Genomic DNA, 21379 nt, shown 5'->3' with positions numbered 1-21379 from the left:
CCAGTACTGCCCGCTGTGATCTCCCGCTCACTGTGATACCCCGCTGGTGATTGTAACCCCCATACGCCCCTGTTCTCCCCTCCAGTACTGCCCGCTGTGATCTCCCGCTCACTGTGATACCCCGCTGGTGATTGTAACCCCAATACGCCCCTGTTCTCCCCTCCAGTACTGCCCCGCTGTGATCTCCCGCTCACTGTGATACCCCGCTAGTGATTGTAACCCCAATACGCCCCTGTGCTCCCCTCCAGTACTGCCCGCTTTGATCTCCTGCTCACTGTGATACCCCGCTGGTGATTGTAACCCCGATACGCCCCTGTGCTCCCCTCCAGTACTGCTCACTGTGATCTCCCGCTCACTGTGATCTCCCGCTGGTGATTGTAACCCCAATACGCCCCTGTGCTCCCCTCCAGTACTGCCCGCTGTGATCTCCCGCTCACTGTGATACCCCGCTGGTGATTGTAACCCCAATACGCCCCTGTGCTCCCCTCCAGTACTGCCCGCTGTGATCTCCCGCTCACTGTGATACCCCGCTAGTGATTGTAACCCCGATACGCCCCTGTTTTCCCCTCCAGTACTGCCCGCTGTGATCTCCCGCTCACTGTGATACCCCGCTAGTGATTGTAACCCCCATACGCCCCTGTTCTCCCTTCCAGTACTGCCCGCTGTGATCTGCCGCTCACTGTGATACCCCGCTGGTGATTGTAATCCCAATACGCCCCTGTGCTCCCCTCCAGTACTGCCCGCTGTGATCTCCCGCTCACTGTGATACCCCGCTGGTGATTGTAACCCCAATTCGCCCCTGTGCTCCCCTCCAGTACTGCCTGCTGTGATCTCCTGCTCACTGTGATACCCCGCTGGTGATTGTAACCCCAATACGCCCCTGTTCTCCCCTCCAGTACTGCCCGCTGTGATCTCCCGCTCACTGTGATACCCCGCTGGTGATTGTAACCCCAATACGCCCCTGTTCTCCCCTCCAGTACTGCCCGCTGTGATCTCCCGCTCACTGTGATATCCCGCTAGTGATTGTAACCCCCATACGCCCCTGTTCTCCCCTCCAGTTCTGCCCGCTGTGATCTCCTGATCACTGTGACACCCCGCTGGTGATTGTAACCCCAATACGCCCCTGTTCTCCCCTCCAGTACTGCCCGCTGAGATCTCCCGCTCACTGTGATACCCCGCTGGTGATTGTAACCCCCATACGCCCCTGTTCTCCCCTCCAGTACTGCCCGCTGTGATCTCCCGCTCACTGTGATACCCCGCTGGTGATTGTAACCCCCATACGCCCCTGTTCTCCCCTCCAGTACTGCCCGCTGTGATCTCCCGCTCACTGTGATACCCCGCTGGTGATTGTAACCCCAATACGCCCCTGTTCTCCCCTCCAGTACTGCCCCGCTGTGATCTCCCGCTCACTGTGATACCCCGCTAGTGATTGTAACCCCAATACGCCCGTTCTCCCCTCCAGTACTGCCCGCTGTGATCTCCTGCTCACTGTGATACCCCGCTGGTGATTGTAACCCCGATACGCCCCTGTGCTCCCCTCCAGTACTGCTCACTGTGATCTCCCGCTCACTGTGATCTCCCGCTGGTGATTGTAACCCCAATACGCCCCTGTGCTCCCCTCCAGTACTGCCCGCTGTGATCTCCCGCTCACTGTGATACCCCGCTGGTGATTGTAACCCCAATACGCCCCTGTGCTCCCCTCCAGTACTGCCCGCTGTGATCTCCCGCTCACTGTGATACCCCGCTAGTGATTGTAACCCCGATACGCCCCTGTTTTCCCCTCCAGTACTGCCCGCTGTGATCTCCCGCTCACTGTGATACCCCGCTAGTGATTGTAACCCCCATACGCCCCTGTTCTCCCCTCCAGTACTGCCCGCTGTGATCTGCCGCTCACTGTGATACCCCGCTGGTGATTGTAATCCCAATACGCCCCTGTGCTCCCCTCCAGTACTGCCCGCTGTGATCTCCCGCTCACTGTGATACCCCGCTGGTGATTGTAACCCCAATTCGCCCCTGTGCTCCCCTCCAGTACTGCCCGCTGTGATCTCCCGCTCACTGTGATACCCCGCTAGTGGATGTAACCCCAATACGCCCCTGTGCTCCCCTCCAGTACTGCCTGCTGTGATCTCCCGCTCACTGTGATACCCCGCTGGTGATTGTAACCCCAATACACCCCTGTTCTGCCCTCCAGTACTGCCCGCTGTGATCTCCCGCTCACTGTGATACCCTGCTAGTGATTGTAACCCCCATACGCCCCTCTGTGCTCCCCTCCAGTACTGCCCGCTGTGATCTCCCGCTCACTGTGATACCCCGCTAGTGATTGTAACCCCCATACGCCCCTCTGTGCTCCCCTCCAGTACTGCCCGCTGTGATCTCCCGCTCACTGTGATACCCCGCTGGTGATTGTAACCCCAATACGCCCCTGTGCTCCCCTCCAGTACTGTCCGCTGTGATCTCCCGCTCACTGTGATCTCCCGCTCACTGTGATCTCCCGCTGGTGATTGTAACCACAATACGCCCCTGTGCTCCCCTCCAGTACTGCCCGCTGTGATCTCCTGCTCACTGTGATACCCCGCTGGTGATTGTAACCCCGATACGCCCCTGTTCTCCCCTCCAGTACTGCCCGCTGTGATCTCCCGCTCACTGATACCCTGCTGGTGATTGTAACCCCAATACGCCCCTGTTCTCCCCTCCAGTACTGCCCGCTGTGATCTCCCGCTCACTGTGATACTCCGCTGGTGATTGTAACCCCCATACGCCCCTGTTCTCCCCTCCAGTACTGCCCGCTGTGATCTCCCGCTCACTGATACCCTGCTGGTGATTGTAACCCCCATACGCCCCTGTTCTCCCCTCCAGTACTGCCCGCTGTGATCTCCCGCTCACTGTGATACCCCGCTGGTGATTGTAACCCCAATACGCCCCTGTGCTCCCCTCCAGTACTGCCCGCTGTGATCTCCTGCTCACTGTGATACCCCGCTGGTGATTGTAACCCCGATACGCCCCTGTGCTCCCCTCCAGTACTGCTCACTGTGATCTCCCGCTCACTGTGATACCCCGCTGGTGATTGTAACCCCAATACGCCCCTGTGCTCCCCTCCAGTACTGCCCGCTGTGATCTCCTGCTCACTGTGATACCCCGCTGGTGATTGTAACCCCAATACACCCCTGTGCTCCCCTCCAGTACTGCCCGCTGTGATCTCCTGCTCACTGTGATACCCCGCTAGTGATTGTAACCCCAATACGCCCCTGTTCTCCCCTCCAGTACTGTCCGCTGTGATCTCCCGCTCACTGTGATACCCCGCTGGTGATTGTAACCCCAATACGCCCCTGTGCTCCCCTCCAGTACTGCCCGCTGTGATCTCCCGCTCACTGTGATACCCCGCTGGTGATTGTAACCCCAATACGCCCCTGTGCTCCCCTCCAGTACTGCCCGCTGTGATCTCCTGCTCACTGTGATACCCCGCTGGTGATTGTAACCCCAATTCGCCCCAGCAGTTCCGCACTCGTTACTGCGCTCCCGCTCAGGTCGGCATCATTACTACCACCCCTTTCTTGTGGTCGGGGGGTAAAGTCCTTTTTTTGGCTCCTTTCATTCACTGATCATGTGACATGCGGGCGCAGTAATCATCCACATGGATTTTATTAATAATATTTAACAATTCAAAAGCAAAAACATAAAAAAAGAAACAAAAAACCCCCAAAACCCCCAGTCTGACAGATTGTGCGGCCCGTCGCCCCCTCACTGCAGGTTGTGGATCATCTCCTCCTTGGCGATCAGGTGCGTGGTCTTGTTCACCAGCGCCATCAGCGAGTTCAGCTTCTGCGACCAGTCGTTCAGGAGGTCGTTGGGGTCCTTGGGCCTCTGGAAGTTGATGATGCCGGCCAGGCGGTCCACCTTGGCGTAGATGGTTTTATTTACCACTAATGTGGAGAGAAATTCTTCTGATTCCTGAAGACAGAAGAAGTGAGGGGAGCCAATCAGCATCGCCCCAGACAAGGCTCCGCCCATGAGGAGCGGCAGGCGATCACTTACGTCCACAGACAGGTCCAGCATCTGCGCCATCCTCTTCATCGTGATCCGCGTGTAATATTTCGCCATAATTCTAATATTCTGTGAAGACACAACAGGCGGTGAGCGGTAGCAGCGAAAGACCCCCGCCCCTCCCCCTCCCCTCCAAAAGGGGGCGCCCCAATATCTGCACACGACACCTACGTGCTCCACCACCCGGTTCTTCAGGTCCTTCCAGTGCTTCTCCCCCTGCTCCGAGTAACTGAAGACGTCTGTGGCCTCGCTGTCCAGGGAGCCTTCCCGCAGCTCCTTCCCGTACTCCTCCACCAGCACGGACCACCGCATCAGCTCCATGGTGGTGAAGAGCTTCAGCAGGTCTCTGCCGGAGAGAGCGTTACATGGGACTGCACTGTGCATACTGAAGAGTTATCACAAGTGTTACATGGGACTGCCAGTCACTTACTTGTACTTGGGGAGGTCTTCCAGCTTCTTGTCGCCGCTGATCCTGTGCACCAGGTCGGATTGCTCATTGTCGTAGGGGGACAGGATGACGTAGAGGACGACGCTCTTCAGAGCCTGCAGCAGAGGGCGCTGTTATCAGTGACTGCTGCTCTGTGACGCGCACTGCGGGGACAACGCGCGGGACTCACCTGCTGCCACTTCTCGCTCTCCGCCTGGATGCACGGCGTGTCGTAGATGGCGCGGTAGTGCTTACATATAGAGAGGTAGGAGCCCTCGTGCTGGTCCACCTGGATCATCAGGTTGTAGTATTTCAGCTTCAGCTGCTGCAGAAAGAGCGAGAGAAGGCAGGAAGAGTTCAGCTCTGAAGCTACTGAACAGTGAGTGCAGCTCTGAGGTATAATCGAGGATGTGACTATTGGGGTACAGAGGGGGGTCTCAGGTGACCCATTGTGGTGTCGTTACCTCTGTGTTCTCATCCTGGAAGAACTTGGTGTTGATCTTTTTGCTGATGATCTGGGTGCGGATATAATCCTTCACCGCCAGGCACAGGCGCATCTGCTCCAGGATGAACTCCACCTTCTCCTTCTTCTCCATGGATCCATAGGTCTCCACCTGAAACCCCAGATCACATTACAGGGGGCAGCAGCCGCCCCTCACCTGAAGCCCCCGCAGTATGGACGCCTCTGGCCCCTCACCTGAACCTCCTGCAGGATGGACGCCGCTGACCCCTCACCTAAAGTCCCTGCAGGTTGGACGCCGCCGACCCCTCACCTGAAGCCCCCACAGTATGGACGCCTCTGGCCCCTCACCTGAAGCTCCTGCAGTATGGACGCCTCTGGCCCCTCACCTGAAGCCCCCGCAGTATGGACGCCTCTGGCCCCTCACCTGAAGCCCCTGCAGTATGGACGCCTCTGGCCCCTCACCTGAAGCCCCTGCAGGATGGACGCTGCCAGCCCCTCACCTGAAGCTCCTGCAGGATGGAAGCTGCCGACCCCTCACCTGAAGCTCCTGCAGGATGGAAGCTGCCGACCCCTCACCTGAAGCTCCTGCAGGATGGACGCCGCTGACCCCTCACCTGAAGCTCCTGCAGGATGGACGCCGCTGACCCCTCACCTGAAGCTCCTGCAGGATGGACGCCGCTGACCCCTCACCTGAAGCTCCTGCAGGATGGACGCCGCTGACCCCTCACCTGAAGCTCCTGCAGGATGGACGCCGCTGACCCCTCACCTGAAGCTCCTGCAGGATGGACGCCGCTGACCCCTCACCTGAAGCTCCTGCAGGATGGACGCCGCTGACCCCTCACCTGAAGCTCCTGCAGGATGGACGCTGCCGGCCCCTCACCTGAAGCCCCTGCAGTATGGACGCTGCCGGCCCCTCACCTGAAGCCCCCACAGTATGGACGCCTCTGGCCCCTCACCTGAAGCCCCCACAGTATGGACGCCTCTGGCCCCTCACCTGAAGCCCCTGCAGGATGGACGCTGCCAGCCCCTCACCTGAAGCCCCTGCAGTATGGACGCCGCTGACCCCTCACCTGAACCTCCTGCAGGATGGACGCTGCCGACCCCTCACCTGAAGCTCTTGCAGGATGGACGCCGCTGACCCCTCACCTGAAGCTCCTGCAGTATGGACGCTGCCGACCCCTCACCTGAAGCCCCCACAGTATGGACGCCGCCGGCCCCTCACCGGAAGCCCCTGCAGGATGGACGCCGCCGGCCCCTCACCTGAAGCCCCTGCAGTATGGACGCCGCTGACCCCTCACCTGAACCTCCTGCAGGATGGACGCTGCCGACCCCTCACCTGAACCTCCTGCAGTATGGACGCTGCCGGCCCCTCACCTGAAGCTCCCGCAGTATGGATGCCGCCGGCCCCTCATCTGAAGCCCCTGCAGTATGGACGCCTCTGGCCCTCCACCTGAAGCTCCCGCAGTATGGACGCTGCCGGCCCCTCACCTGAAGCTCCTGCAGGATGGACGCCTCTGGCCCCTCACCTGAAGCCCCCGCAGTATGGACGCCTCTGGCTCCTCACCTGAAGCCCCCGCAGTATGGACGCTGCCGGCCCCTCACCTGAAGCCCCTGCAGTATGGACGCTGCCGGCCCCTCACCTGAAGCCCCTGCAGGATGGACGCCGCCGGCCCCTCACCTGAAGCTCCTGCAGGATGGACGCCTCTGGCCCCTCACCTGAAGCACCCGCAGTATGGATGCCGCCGGCCCCTCACCTGAAGCCCCTGCAGTATGGACGCCTCTGGCCCTTCACCTGAAGCTCCCGCAGTATGGACGCTGCCGGCCCCTCACCTGAAGCTCCTGCAGGATGGACGCCTCTGGCCCCTCACCTGAAGCCCCCGCAGTATGGACGCCTCTGGCTCCTCACCTGAAGCCCCCGCAGTATGGACGCCGCCGGCCCCTCACCTGAAGCTCCTGCAGGATGGACGCCTCTGGCCCCTCACCTGAAGCACCCGCAGTATGGACGCCGCCGGCCCCTCACCTGAAGCTCCTGCAGTATGGACGCTGCCGACCCCTCACCTGAAGCCCCTGCAGGATGGACGCCGCCGGCCCCTCACCTGAAGCCCCTGCAGGATAGACGCCTCTAGCCCCTCACCTGAAGCACCCGCAGTATGGACGCTGCCGGCCCTTCACCTGAAGCTCCTGCAGGATGGACGCCACCGACCCCTCACCTGAAGCTCCCGCAGTATGGACGCCGCCGGCCCCTCACCTGAAGCTCCTGCAGTATGGACGCCGCCAGCCCCTCACCTGAAGCCCCCGCACTATGGACGCTGCCGGCCCCTCACCTGAAGCCCCTGTAGTATGGACGCCGCTGACCCCTCACCTGAAGCCCCCGCAGTATGGACGCCTCTGGCCCCTCACCTGAAGCTCCTGCAGTATGGACGCCTCTGGCCCCTCATCTGAAGCTCCCGCAGTATGGACGCCTCTGGCCCCTCACCTGAAGCTCCCGCAGTATGGACACCTCTGGCCCCTCACCTGAAGTCCCCGCAGTATGGACGCTGCCAGCCCCTCACCTGAAGCCCCCGCAGTATGGACGCCGCCGGCCCCTCACCTGAAGCTCCCGCAGTATGGACGCCTCTGGCCCCTCACCTGAAGCCCCCGCAGTATGGACGCTGCCAGCCCCTCACCTGAAGCCCCCGCAGTATGGACGCCGCCGGCCCCTCACCTGAAGCTCCTGCAGGATGGACGCCGCCTCCGTTACGTCTCCGCTCTGCTCCTTGATGGCCGCCAGCGTCTTGGTGAGACGAGCCCGTTCTATCTCCACATAGATCTGGAAGAGAGGAGTCCTCAGCACCTGGCGCTGTATGAGCCTCTGCTTGCGGTCAGTGAATGGCGGCCTCACCTTTCCCTCCGTCACCGTCCGCAGGGTGTCGATCAGCCGCAGCTTGATGGGAAGGTCGGCCGTCTCCTCCACGTACTTACAGCACTGCTGCACCATCTTGGCCACGGCCTGCGGAGAGACGGCATTTACAGGGGAAGCCCCAAGTATGCGTCATATGGTGAGGACCCTCTAACACACAAGCTTAGTGTCCACGGTAAGGGGTCAGGGGTCGCCTTAAAGGGCCGGTACCTGTTTCAGCTGACTCCGCCTCTTTGAGAGCAGCATGATGTTCTCGTTCAGCATGTCCCAGTCTTTGGCTTCGTAGCACATCTTGACCACGGCCACCAGGATGCGAGACGTGGACACCATGTCAGACGCCTGCGTACACAAAGCAAGAAGCAATATATACCAGGGTGACGTGTCATCAAGGAGAAACTGACGGGGAACTACAAAGACCAGCAGGTAATCATCCAGAAAAGGGACGAATATATATATATATATATATATATATATAGAACAATGGTGGGGGGTTACTCACAGCAGGGAGAAAAAGAGTTGACTTCCCCTTTAAGGGTAAAGGACCACTATATCCTAAACCCGCCCCAAATAAGATGTATATTACCAGGCTCCTCCCTATGGTAATTTATATTGGTAGGTTCTTCCCTCATCACCCTACATCCCCTACCCCCACCCCGGGTGCCCGGAAGCGGATCCTGCCCGACCCTGGGTGCCCGGGAGCGGAACCTGCACGACCCCGGGTTGCCCGGAAGCGGACCCTGCCCGACCCCGGGTGCCCGGAAGCGGACCCTGCCCGACCCCCGAAGCGGACCCTGCCCGACCCCGGGTGCCCGGAAGCGGACCCTGCCCAACCCCGGGTGCCCGGAAGCGGACCCTGCCCGACCCCGGGTGCCCGGAAGCGGACCCTGCCCGACCCCGGGTGCCCGGAAGCGGACCCTGCCCGACCCCGGGTGCCCGGAAGCGGACCCTGCCCGACCCCGGGTGCCCGGAAGCGGACCCTGCCCGACCACGGGTGCCCGGAAGCGGACCCTGCCCGACCACGGGTGCCCGGAAGCGGACCCTGCCCGACCACGGGTGCCCGGAAGCGGACCCTGCCCGACCACGGGTGCCCGGAAGCGGACCCTGCCCGACCCCGGGTGCCCGGAAGCGGACCCTGCCCGACCCCGGGTGCCCGGAAGCGGACCCTGCCCGACCCCGGGTGCCCGGAAGCGGACCCTGCCCGACCCCGGGTGCCCGGAAGCGGACCCTGCCCGACCCCGGGTGCCCGGAAGCGGACCCTGCCCGACCACGGGTGCCCGGAAGCGGACCATGCCCGACCCCGGGTGCCCGGAAGCGGACCATGCCCGACCCCGGGTGCCCGGAAGCGGACCATGCCCGACCCCGGGTGCCCGGAAGCGGACCATGCCCGACCCCGGGTGCCCGGAAGCGGACCATGCCCGACCCCGGGTGCCCGGAAGCGGACCATGCCCGACCCCGGGTGCCCGGAAGCGGACCCTGCCCGACCCCGGGTGCACGTAAGCTGACCCTGCCCGACCCCGGGTGCACGTAAACAGACCCTCCCCCACCCCGGGGGCACGGTAGCGGACCCTCCCCCACCCCATGCGCCCGGCAGCAAACCCTGCCCCACCACATGGCCCCTCCCCCGCACGCACCGTGCGGGTCTGCTTCTCCAGGGACAGCAGCGTCTCGATCACTTCCTGGAGTTTTCCATCCTGAAAGAAAAGAAATAGAAAATTAATAAAATGCCACATGACCACGAGGAGGAGAGAGAGGACCTGCGATCACATGACACCTCGCACTCAGAAGGAGGGTGGAGACCATGGGAGACAATTAAAGGGGCTGTCCATTACTGTAACACTGATGTCTTATCCTTAGGAGAAGTCACCAATGTCGGATCGGCCGGGGTCCGACACCCGCCACTTCCGTTGATCACCTATTCTCTAGATTGGGTGCAGGAATACGCTGTATAAATTTCAGCACCAAATCTGCACCTTGGGGCAAAAATATAAACTGGTTTTCTGCGAAGAGATGCAGGTTTATGAACTCAGTTCACCTGAGGTGAGGTCACCGAGTTCCATGAGGTCATCTGAGGTCAGGTTACCTGCGGTCACAGGTGGACAATAGTGGGAACCTCCAGCTGTGACCGCATATAAACTCAGTGACATCACTGCTCACAGCTGTGAATCACTCAGTGTCTGCCTGAAGCTAACTCGGGTGGTCATATTCTATGGTCGCGCGCTGTGCCTTCAGAATGTAGCAGAGCTGGAATCGTCGTGGGACCTTGTGTTGATTACGTCAGACCTGCATTGGTATTTTTCTCTTTTATTTCAAATAAAGGATTTTTTTGGTGTTTGTCTTAATTTCATTCACTTACAGATTAGTGATTTGGGGGGGGGGGTCTCATAGACGCCCCCCATTACAAATCTGTGGGCTGTTATTAACTCCTTATTACACAAATTTCCACCGCACCAGGGCAATCGAGAAGAGTCGGGTAAAGTTCTGGGATTGTCAAATCTAATGGATGCGACAATCCTGGGTGGCTGCAGGCTGCTATTTTTAGGCTGTGGGGGCTCCAAATAACCATGGATCTCCCCAGCCTGAGAATACCAGCCCCCAGCTGTCAGGCTTTATCTTGGCTCGGTATCAAAGTTGGGGGGACCGTAAGCTGGTTTTTAATTATTTAATGAGGTTCCTCTAATTTTGATACACAGCAAAGATAAGTGCACGGCTGGAGGCTGCAGCCTGTAACCGTAGGTTTTATCTGTGCTGGGTATCGGTATCACAATATGGGGGGGGATCCTACTCCAATTTATTTATTTTTACACCACTACAGAGGCGCAGACAGAATTTGTGATTCTAACCAATCACAGACACTGTCACACAGGTTGGGAGCAAGGTCTGACTGCAACCAATCACAAACACGGTACTGCCAGTGGGCGTGGGAAGCAGTGAATATTAATTAGCGGCCCCAGAAGCAGCATAATGCCCTAGCTTTATTCCTTATTTCTATATTATTGGGCGGCCGAATCTGAACAGTTACACTGATTTCCCTGAGAACTCCGGGCCTGGGGTCGGTGCATGGACACTAGGCATCTGCTACAGACCCCAAAGTGTACAGTTAGGGTTCCCCAATCACTACTGGTCACCAATAACAGATGAGTGGGGGTCTGACACCCGGCGCCACCACAGGCCAACAAATCAGTGGGTCCGGATAATCACAGTGTACGGAGCAGTGAGGACCGCAACGCTGCAGCTCAGCACAGCCAGAAAGTGAGGAGTCCCCGATGTCAGTAATGAGCGCTACACAGACCAGGAACATGCAATGCTTGTCCCCCGCCCCGGGGCCCCGTCCTACCATCATCTGTGTGCCTGCCCCGGGGGCCCCATCCTTCCATTATCTGTCTGCCTGCCCCGGGGGCCCCGTCCTACCATCATCTGTGTGCCTGCCCCAGGGGCCCCATCCTTCCATTATCTGTGTGCCTGCCCCGGGGGCCCCATCCTACCATCATCTGTGTGCCTGCCCCGGGGGCCCCATCCTACCATCATCTGTGTGCCCGCCCCAGGGGCCCCGTCCTACTATCATCTGTGTGCCTGCCCCGTGACCCTGTCCTACCGTCATCTGTGTGCCCGCCCCAAGGGCCCCGTCCTACCATCATCTGTGTGCCCGCCCCAAGGGCCCCGTCCTACCATCATCTGTGTGCCTGCACCGGGGCCCCGTCTTACCATCATCTGTGTGCCCGCCCCAAGGGTCCCATCCTACCGTCACTTGTGTGCCCACCCCGGGGGTCCCATCCTACCGTCACCTGTGTGCCCACCCCGGGGGTCCCATCCTACCATCATCTGTGTGCCTGCCCCAAGGGCCCCGTCCTACCATCATCTGTGTGCCTGCATCGGGGCCACGTCCTCCCATCATCTGTGTGCCTGCATCGGGGCCACGTCCTACCATCATCTGTGTGCCTGCCCCGGGCCCCGTCCTACCATCATCTGTGTGCCTGCATCGGGGCCCCGTCCTACCATCATCTGTTTGCCCGCCCCAAGGGCCCCGTCCTACCATCATCTGTATGCCTGCACCGGGGCCCCATCCTACCATCATGTGTGCCTGCACCGGGCCCCGTCCTACCATCATCTGTGTGCCTGCATCGGGGCCACGTCCTCCCATCATCTGTGTGCCTGCATCGGGGCCACGTCCTACCATCATCTGTGTGCCTGCCCCGGGCCCCGTCCTACCATCATCTGTGTGCCTGCATCGGGGCCCCGTCCTACCATCATCTGTTTGCCCGCCCCAAGGGCCCCGTCCTACCATCATCTGTATGCCTGCACCGGGGCCCCATCCTACCATCATGTGTGCCTGCACCGGGGCCCCATCCTACCATCATCTGTGTGCCTGCCCCGGGGGCCCCATCCTACCATCATCTGTGTGCCTGCCCCGGGGGCCCCGTCCTACCATCATCTGTGTGCCTGCCCCGGGCCCCGTCCTACCATCATCTGTGTGCCTGCCCCGGGGCCCCATCCTACCATCATGTGTGCCCGCCCCAGGGGCCCCGTGCTACCATCATCTGTGTGCCTGCCCCAAGGGCCCCGTCCTACCATCATCTGTGTGCCCGCCTGGGGCCCCGTCCTACCATCATCTGTGTGCCTGCCCCAAGGGCCCCGTCCTACCGTCATCTGTGTGCCTGCACCGGGGCCCGTCCTACCATCATCTGTGTGCCTGCCCCAAGGGCCCCGTCCTACCATCATCTGTGTGCCTGCCCCAAGGGCCCCGTCCTACCATCATCTGTGTGTCTACTCCAAGGGCCCCGTCCTACCATAGAAAATTCTCTCCCTAAATTGTTGACATCAGGTTATAAAATTACTATGGCTCCTCAAACTAGGCCCTCTCCTCAGCATCCAAGGCCCCTACCCCACTCCTGCACTCAGCGGATCCTTCCCATCACCCCTGTGGTCTGCGGCCCCTGCTCTCCCCTCTGGTCTATGGCCCCTGCTCCCCACCCACTCCGGTCTAAAGCCCCTGCTCTCCCCCCTCTCCAGTCTATAGCCCCTGCTCCCCCCCCCCACCTCTCCAGTCTATGGCACCTTCCCCCCCCCTTCTCCAGTCTATGGCCCCTTCTCCCCCCCTTCTCCAGTCTATGGCCCCTTCTCCAGTCTATGGCCCCTTCTCCAGTCTATGGCCCCTTCTCCCCCCCCCCCCTTCTCCAGTCTATGGCCCCTTCTCTCCCCCCCCCCCTTCCTTCTCCAGTCTATGGCCCCTTCTCCCCCCCTCTTCTCCAGTCTATGGCCCCTTCTCTCCCCCCCCTTCCTTCTCCAGTCTATGGCCCCTTCTCTCCCCCCCTTCTCTAGTCTATGGCCCCTTCTCTCCCCCCCTTCTCCAGTCTATGGCCCCTTCTCTCCCCCCCTTCTCCAGTCTATGGCCCCTTCTCTCCCCCCCTTCTCCAGTCTATGGCCCCTTCTCTCCCCCCCTTCTCCAGTCTATGGCCCCTTCTCTCCCCCCCTTCTCCAGTCTATGGCCCCTTCTCTCCCCCCCTTCTCCAGTCTATGGCCCCTTCTCTCCCCCCCTTCTCCAGTCTATGGCCCCTTCTCTCCCCCCCTTCTCCAGTCTATGGCCCCTTCTCTAGTCTATGGCCCCCTCTCTCCCCCCCTTCTCCAGTCTATGGCCCCTTCTCTCCCCCCCCTTCTCCAGTCTATGGCCCCTTCTCCCCCCCCCCTTCTCCAGTCTATGGCCCCTTCTCCCCCCCCCTTCTCCAGTCTATGGCCCCTTCTCTCCCCCCCCCCCTTCTCCAGTCTATGGCCCCTTCTCTCCCCCCCCCCCCTTCTCCAGTCTATGGCCCCTTCTTCCCCCCCCCCCTCTCCAGTCTATGGACCCTGCTCTCCCTTCCCCACCTCTCCAATCTATGGCCCCTTCTCCAGTCTATGGCCCCTTCTCTCCCCCCCCTTCTCCAGTCTATGGCCCCTTCTCTAGTCTATGGCCCCTTCTCCCCCCCCCCCTTCTTCAGTCTATGGCCCCCTTCTCCCCCCCCCCCCTTCTCTAGTCTATGGCCCCTTCTCTCCCCCCCCCCTTCTCCAGTCTATGGCCCCTTCTCTCCCCCCCCTTCCTTCTCCAGTCTATGGCCCCTTCTCCCCCCCCCTTCTCCAGTCTATGGCCCCTTCTCTCCTCCCCCTTCTCCAGTCTATGGCCCCTTCTCTCCCCCCCCTTCTCCAGTCTATGGCCCCTTCTCTCCCCCCCCCCTTCTCCAGTCTATGGCCCCTTCTCTCCCCCCCCCCTTCTCCAGTCTATGGCCCCCTCTCTCCCCCCCCCTTCTCCAGTCTATGGCCCCTTCTCTCCCCCCCCCTTCCTTCTCCAGTCTATGGCCCCTTCTCCCCCCCTCTTCTCCAGTCTATGGCCCCTTCTCTCCCCCCCCCCCTTCCTTCTCCAGTCTATGGCCCCTTCTCTCCCCCCCTTCTCTAGTCTATGGCCCCTTCTCTCCCCCCCTTCTCCAGTCTATGGCCCCTTCTCTCCCCCCCTTCTCCAGTCTATGGCCCCTTCTCTCCCCCCCCCCTTCTCCAGTCTATGGCCCCTTCTCTCCCCCCCCCCCTTCTCCAGTCTATGGCCCCTTCTCTCCCCCCCCCCCTTCTCCAGTCTATGGCCCCTTCTCCCCCCCCCCTCTCCAGTCTATGGCCCCTTCCCTCTCCCCCATACGGTCTATGGCCCCTTCCCTCTCCCCCATACGGTCTATGGCCCCTTCTCTCTCTCCCCCATACAGTCTATGGCCCCTTCTCTCTCTCCCCCATACAGTCTATGGCCCCTTCTCTCTCCCCCCCATACAGTCTATGGCCCCTTCTCTCTCTCCCCCATACAGTCTATGGCCCCTTCTCTCTCTCCCCCATACGGTCTATGCCCCCTTCTCTCCCCCCCATACGGTCTATGGCCCATTCTCTCTCCCCCATACGGTCTATGGCCCCTTCTCTCTCCCCCATACGGTCTATGGCCCCTTCCCTCTCCCCCATACAGTCTATGGCCCCTTCTCTCTCCCCCATACGGTCTATGCCCCCTTCTCTCTCCCCCATACGGTCTATGGCCCCTTCTCTCTCCCCCATACGGTCTATGGCCCCTTCCCTCTCTCCCATACGGTCTATGGCCCCTTCCCTCTCTCCCATACGGTCTATGGCCCCTTCCCTCTCTCCCATACGGTCTATGCCCCCTTCTCTCTCCCCCATACGGTCTATGGCCCCTTCCCTCTCCCCCATACGGTCTATGGCCCCTTCTCTCTCTCCCCCATACAGTCTATGCCCCCTTCTCTCTCCCCCATACAGTCTATGCCCCCTTCTCTCTCCCCCATACGGTCTATGGCCCCTTCCCTCTCCCCCATACGGTCTATGCCCCCTTCTCTCTCCCCCATACGGTCTATGGCCCCTTCCCTCTCCCCCATACAGTCTATGGCCCCTTCTCTCTCCCCCATACGGTCTATGGCCCCTTCTCTCTCCCCCATATGGTCTATGGCCCCTTCTCTCTCCCCCATACGGACTATGGCCCCTTCCCTCTCTCCCATACAGTCTATGCCCTCTTCTCTCTCCCCCATACGGTCTCTGGCCCATTCGGTCTATGGCCCCTTCTCTCTCCCCCATACGGTCTATGGCCCCTTCCCTCTCCCCCCATACGGTCTCTGGCCCCTTCTCTCTCCCCCATACGGTCTATGGCCCCTTCCCTCTCCCCCATACGGTCTATGCCCCCTTCTCTCTCCCCCATACGGTCTATGCCCCCTTCTCTCTCCCCCATACAGTCTATGGCCCCTTCCCTCTCCCCCATACGGTCTATGGCCCCTTCCCTCTCCCCCATACGGTCTATGGCCCCTTCTCTCTCTCCCCCATACAGTCTATGCCCCCTTCTCTCTCCCCCATACGGTCTATGGCCCCTTCCCTCTCCCCCATACGGTCTATGGCCCCTTCCCTCTCCCCCATACGGTCTATGGCCCCTTCCCTCTCCCCCATACGGTCTATGGCCCCTTCCCTCTCCCCCATACGGTCTATGGCCCCTTCCCTCTCCCCCATACGGTCTATGGCCCCTTCCCTCTCCCCCATACGGTCTATGGCCCCTTCCCTCTCCCCCATACGGTCTATGGCCCCTTCCCTCTCCCCCATACGGTCTATGGCCCCTTCTCTCTCTCCCCCATACAGTCTATGCCCCCTTCTCTCTCCCCCATACAGTCTATGCCCCCTTCTCTCTCCCCCATACAGTCTATGCCCCCTTCTCTCTCCCCCATACAGTCTATGCCCCCTTCTCTCTCCCCCATACGGTCTATGGCCCCTTCTCTCTCTCCCCCATACGGTCTATGCCCCCTTCTCTCTCCCCCACACGGTCTATGGCCCCTTCCCTCTCCCCCATACGGTCTATGGCCCCTTCCCTCTCCCCCATACGGTCTATGGCCCCTTCTCTCTCCCCCATACGGTCTATGGCCCCTTCTCTCCCCCATACGGTCTATGGCCTCTTCTCTCTCCCCCCATACGGTCTATGGCCTCTTCTCTCTCCCCCCATACGGTCTCTGCCCCCTTCCCTCTCCCCCATACGGTCTATGGCCTCTTCTCTCTCCCCCCATACGGTCTCTGGCCCCTTCCCTCTCCCCCATACGGTCTATGGCCTCTTCTCTCTCCCCCATACGGTCTCTGGCCCCTTCCCTCTCCCCCATAGGGTCTATGGCCCCTTCCCTCTCCCCCATACGGTCTATGGCCTCTTCTCTCTCCCCCCATACGGTCTATGCCCCCTTCCCTCTCCCCCATACGGTCTCTGGCCCCTTCCCTCTCCCCCATACGGTCTCTGGCCCCTTCCCTCTCCCCCATACGGTCTATGGCCTCTTCTCTCTCCCCCCATACGGTCTCTGCCCCCTTCCCTTTCCCCCATCCGGTCTATGGCCTCTTCTCTCTCCCCCCATACGGTCTATGGCCCCTTCCCTCTCCCCCATACGGTCTCTGCCCCCTTCCCTCTCCCCCATCCGGTCTATGGCCTCTTCTCTCTCCCCCCATACGGTTTATGGCCCCTTCCCTCTCCCCCATACGGTCTCTGGCCCCTTCCCTCTCCCCCATACGGTCTATGGCCTCTTCTCTCTCTCCCCATACGGTCTCTGCCCCCTTCCCTGTCCCCCATCCGGTCTATGGCCCCTTCCCTCTCCCCCATACGGTCTCTGGCCCCTTCCCTCTCCCCCATACGGTCTATGGCCTCTTCTCTCTCCCCCCATACGGTCTCTGCCCCCTTCCCTCTCCCCCATACGGTCTATGGCCTCTTCTCTCCCCCCCCATACGGTCTCTGGCCCCTTCCCTCTCCCCCATACGGTCTATGGCCTCTTCTCTCTCCCCCATACGGTCTCTGGCCCCTTCCCTCTCCCCCATACGGTCTATGGCCCCTTCCCTCTCCCCCATACAGTCTATGGCCAATTCCCTCTCCCCCATACAGTCTCTGGCCCCTTCCCTCTCCCCCATACGGTCTCTGGCCCCTTCCCTCTCCCCCATACGGTCTCTGGCCCCTTCCCTCTCCCCCCATACGGTCTCTGGCCCCTTCCCTCTCCCCCATACCCCTTCCCTCTCCCCCATACGGTCTCTGGCCCCTTCCCTCTCCCCCATACGGTCTCTGGCCCCTTCCCTCTCCCCCATACGGTCTCTGGCCCCTTCCCTCTCCCCCATACGGTCTCTGGCCCCTTCCCTCTCCCCCATACGGTCTCTGGCCCCTTCCCTCTCCCCCATACGGTCTATGCCCCCTTCCCTCTCCCCATACGGTCTCTGGCCCCTTCCCTCTCCCCCATACGGACTCTGGCCCCTTCCCTCTCCCCCATACGGTCTATGGCCTCTTCTCTCCCCCCCCATACGGTCTCTGGCCCCTTCCCTCTCCCCCATCCGGTCTATGGCCTCTTCTCTCTCCCCCCATACGGTCTATGGCCTCTTCTCTCTCCCCGCATACGGTCTATGGCCCCTTCCCTCTCCCCCATACGGTCTCTGGCCCCTTCCCTCTCCCCCATACGGTCTCTGGCCCCTTCCCTCTCCCCCATACGGTCTCTGGCCTCTTCTCTCTCCCCCCATACGGTCTCTGGCCCCTTCCCTCTCCCCCATACGGTCTATGGCCTCTTCTCTCTCCCCCATACGGTCTCTGGCCCCTTCTCTCTCCCCCATACGGTCTCTGGCCCCTTCCCTCTCCCCCATACGGTCTCTGGCCCCTTCCCTCTCCCCCATACGGTCTCTGGCCCCTTCCCTCTCCCCCATACGGTCTCTGGCCCCTTCCCTCTCCCCCATACGGTCTCTGGCCCCTTCTCTCTCTCCCATACAGTCTATGGCCTCTTCCCTCTCCCCCATACAGTCTATGCCCCCTTCTCTCTCTCCCCCATACGGTCTATGGCCCCTTCCCTCTCCCCCATACAGTCTATGCCCCCTTCCCTCTCCCCCATACGGTCTCTGGCCTCTTCTCTCTCCCCCCATACGGTCTATGCCCCCTTCTCTCTCCCCCATACAGTCTATGGCCCCTTCCCTCTCCCCCATACGGTCTCTGGCCCCTTCTCTCTCTCCCATACAGTCTATGGCCCCTTCCCTCTCCCCCATACAGTCTATGCCCCCTTCTCTCTCTCCCCCATACGGTCTATGGCCCCTTCCCTCTCCCCCATACAGTCTATGCCCCCTTCCCTCTCCCCCATACAGTCTATGCCCCCTTCCCTCTCCCCCATACGGTCTCTGGCCTCTTCTCTCTCCCCCCATACGGTCTCTGGCCCCTTCCCTCTCCCCCATACAGTCTATGCCCCCTTCCCTCTCCCCCATACGGTCTCTGGCCCCTTCCCTCTCCCCCATACAGTCTATGCCCCCTTCTCTCTCCCCCATACGGTCTCTGGCCCCTTCCCTCTCCCCCATACGGTCTATGCCCCCTTCTCTCTCCCCCATACAGTCTATGGCCCCTTCCCTCTCCCCCATACAGTCTATGCCCCCTTCCCTCTCCCCCATACAGTCTATGCCCCCTTCTCTCTCCCCCATACAGTCTATGGCCCCTTCCCTCTCCCCCATACAGTCTATGCCCCCTTCTCTCCCCCCCATACGGTCTATGCCCCCTTCTCTCCCCCCCATACGGTCTATGCCCCCTTCCCTCTCCCCCATACAGTCTATGCCCCCTTCCCTCTCCCCCATACAGTCTATGCCCCCTTCTCTCTCCCCCATACAGTCTATGGCCCCTTCCCTCTCCCCCATACAGTCTATGCCCCCTTCTCTCTCCCCCATACGGTCTCTGGCCCCTTCCCTCTCCCCCATACGGTCTATGCCCCCTTCTCTCTCCCCCATACAGTCTATGCCCCCTTCCCTCTCCCCCCATACGGTCTATGCCCCCTTCCCTCTCTCCCCCATACGGTCTATGCCCCCTTCCCTCTCTCCCCCATACGGTCTATGGCCCCTTCTCTCTCCCCCATACAGTCTATGGCCCCTTCCCTCTCCCCCATACGGTCTATGCCCCCTTCTCTCCCCCCCCATACGGTCTATGGCCCCTTCTCTCTCCCCCATACAGTCTATGGCCCCTTCCCTCTCCCCCATACGGTCTATGCCCCCTTCTCTCCCCCCCATACGGTCTATGCCCCCTTCCCTCTCCCCCATACGGTCTATGCCCCCTTCTCTCCCCCCCATACGGTCTATGCCCCCTTCTCTCTCCCCCATACAGTCTATGCCCTCTTCTCTCTCCCCCATACAGTCTATGCCCCCTTCTCTCTCCCCCATACAGTCTATGGCCCCTTCCTTCTCCCCCATACGGTCTATGCCCCCTTCTCTCCCCCCCATACGGTCTATGCCCCCTTCCCTCTCCCCCATACGATCTATGCCCCCTTCTCTCTCCCCCATACAGTCTATGCCCTCTTCTCTCTCCCCCATACGGTCTATGCCCCCTTCCCTCTCCCCCATACTGTCTATGCCCCCTTCTCTCCCCCCCATAGGTCTATGGCCCCTTCTCTCTCCCCCATACAGTCTATGGCCCCTTCCCTCTCCCCCATACAGTCTATGCCCTCTTCTCTCTCCCCCATACGGTCTATGCCCCCTTCTCTCCCCCCCATACGGTCTATGCCCCCTTCTCTCTCCCCCATACGGTCTATGCCCTCTTCTCTCTCCCCCATACAGTCTATGCCCCCTTCTCTCTCCCCCATACAGTCTATGGCCCCTTCCCTCTCCCCCATACGGTCTATGCCCCCTTCTCTCCCCCCCATACGGTCTATGCCCCCTTCCCTCTCCCCCATACGATCTATGCCCCCTTCTCTCTCCCCCATACAGTCTATGCCCTCTTCTCTCTCCCCCATACGGTCTATGCCCCCTTCCCTCTCCCCCATACTGTCTATGCCCCCTTCTCTCCCCCCCATAGGTCTATGGCCCCTTCTCTCTCCCCCATACAGTCTATGCCCCCTTCTCTCTCCCCCATACAGTCTATGCCCTCTTCTCTCTCCCCCATACGGTCTATGCCCCCTTCCCTCTCCCCCATACTGTCTATGCCCCCTTCTCTCCCCCCCATAGGTCTATGGCCCCTTCTCTCTCCCCCATACAGTCTATGGCCCCTTCCCTCTCCCCCATACAGTCTATGCCCTCTTCTCTCTCCCCCATACGGTCTATGCCCCCTTCCCTCTCCCCCATACTGTCTATGGCCCCTTCCCTCTCCCCCATACTGTCTATGGCCCCTTCCCTCTCCCCCATACGGTCTATGCCCCCTTCCCTCTCCCCCATACGGTCTATGCCCCCTTCCCTCTCCCCCATACGGTCTATGCCCCCTTCCCTCTCCCCCATACGGTCTATGGCCCCTTCTCTCTCCCCCATACAGTCTATGGCCCCTTCCCTCTCCCCCATACAGTCTATGCCCTCTTCTCTCTCCCCCATACAGTCTATGCCCCCTTCCCTCTCCCCCATACAGTCTATGCCCCCTTCCCTCTCCCCCATACAGTCTATGCCCCCTTCTCTCTCCACTCCGGTCTGCAGCCCCTTCTCCCCCGCACATACACTCCTTCCTTCCTTCCTCCCGGGCCGCTGTGACTCAGCCCCCGCTCCCCTCTCACCGCCGCCAGCTTCTCGCACTCCGGCAGCCGCTGGTCCACCGTGGCGCTGTAATCCACCTCCATCTTCACGATGCGGCCGTCGGAGCGCTCCGTATCCTCAGACATGGTGACTGCGGGGAGACGCCGAGCGCAGCCTGACAGCACGGGGGAATGAGGCAGGCACCGGCGCGGACACCTGCACCAGTCAGGACCCCGATGACAAAGGAGAAGAAACAGTCAGGCAACAGAACAGGCAGCACAATGACGTCATGCCGCAACGTACCAGGACCTTTCTCACTTATTTTTCTTTCATAAAACTTTATCTGAATCAGTACAAAATGACAAAACAACATTTGATAAAAAAGCAAAAATTTCATTTCTATAAGAAAAGGCGACACAGAAAAACACGTGACAGGACCTGAATACTGTGTACTGGGGAAGATACGGCTTATCCCTCCATGCCTCAGTATGTGCACAGGGAGCTCCCTCTACTAGTGTATCCTGTATACAGGGAGCTCCATATACTAGAGTATCTCTGTATACAAGGAGCTCCCCCTAGTGGTGGCTGCAGACAGGAT

The 21379-nt window shown here is 60.7% G+C and overlaps 1 protein-coding gene across 1 annotated transcript; it reads right to left on the bottom strand.

Annotated features, from left to right (window-relative positions):
• Nucleotides 1–3620: 3620 nt before the first annotated feature.
• On the bottom strand, nucleotides 3621–21032 carry PSMD12 (proteasome 26S subunit, non-ATPase 12). The gene is made up of 11 exons (XM_075348024.1): nucleotides 20823–21032; nucleotides 9462–9521; nucleotides 8041–8169; nucleotides 7813–7920; nucleotides 7636–7740; nucleotides 4933–5082; nucleotides 4659–4793; nucleotides 4472–4584; nucleotides 4213–4387; nucleotides 4033–4110; nucleotides 3621–3948 (listed from the first exon to the last, which is right to left on the bottom strand). Exons 1-11 carry the CDS (start codon nucleotides 20925–20927, stop codon nucleotides 3739–3741), a joined length of 1368 nt encoding a protein of 455 aa, XP_075204139.1. The 5' UTR covers nucleotides 20928–21032; the 3' UTR covers nucleotides 3621–3738.
• Between the last annotated feature and the right edge of the window lie 347 nt (nucleotides 21033–21379).

The sequence above is a fragment of the Anomaloglossus baeobatrachus genome, chromosome 5 (genome assembly GCF_048569485.1).
Source record: "Anomaloglossus baeobatrachus isolate aAnoBae1 chromosome 5, aAnoBae1.hap1, whole genome shotgun sequence".
Taxonomy (NCBI): Eukaryota; Metazoa; Chordata; class Amphibia; order Anura; family Aromobatidae; genus Anomaloglossus; species Anomaloglossus baeobatrachus.
Note: the sequence above shows the minus strand (reverse complement) of the source record. Positions and strands in the feature narration are given on the sequence as shown.

Excerpts from the sequence above, each read along its gene's own strand:
- PSMD12 (XM_075348024.1), bottom strand. The coding sequence starts at position 20,927 with ATGTCTGAGGATACGGAGCGCTCCGACGGCCGCATCGTGAAGATGGAG. Across the intron at positions 4,794-4,932 it reads TCCAGGATGAGAACACAGAG|CAGCTGAAGCTGAAATACTA; the intron begins GTAACGACACCA and ends CTCTTTCTGCAG. Across the intron at positions 4,585-4,658 it reads AGAGCGAGAAGTGGCAGCAG|GCTCTGAAGAGCGTCGTCCT; the intron begins GTGAGTCCCGCG and ends CCTCTGCTGCAG.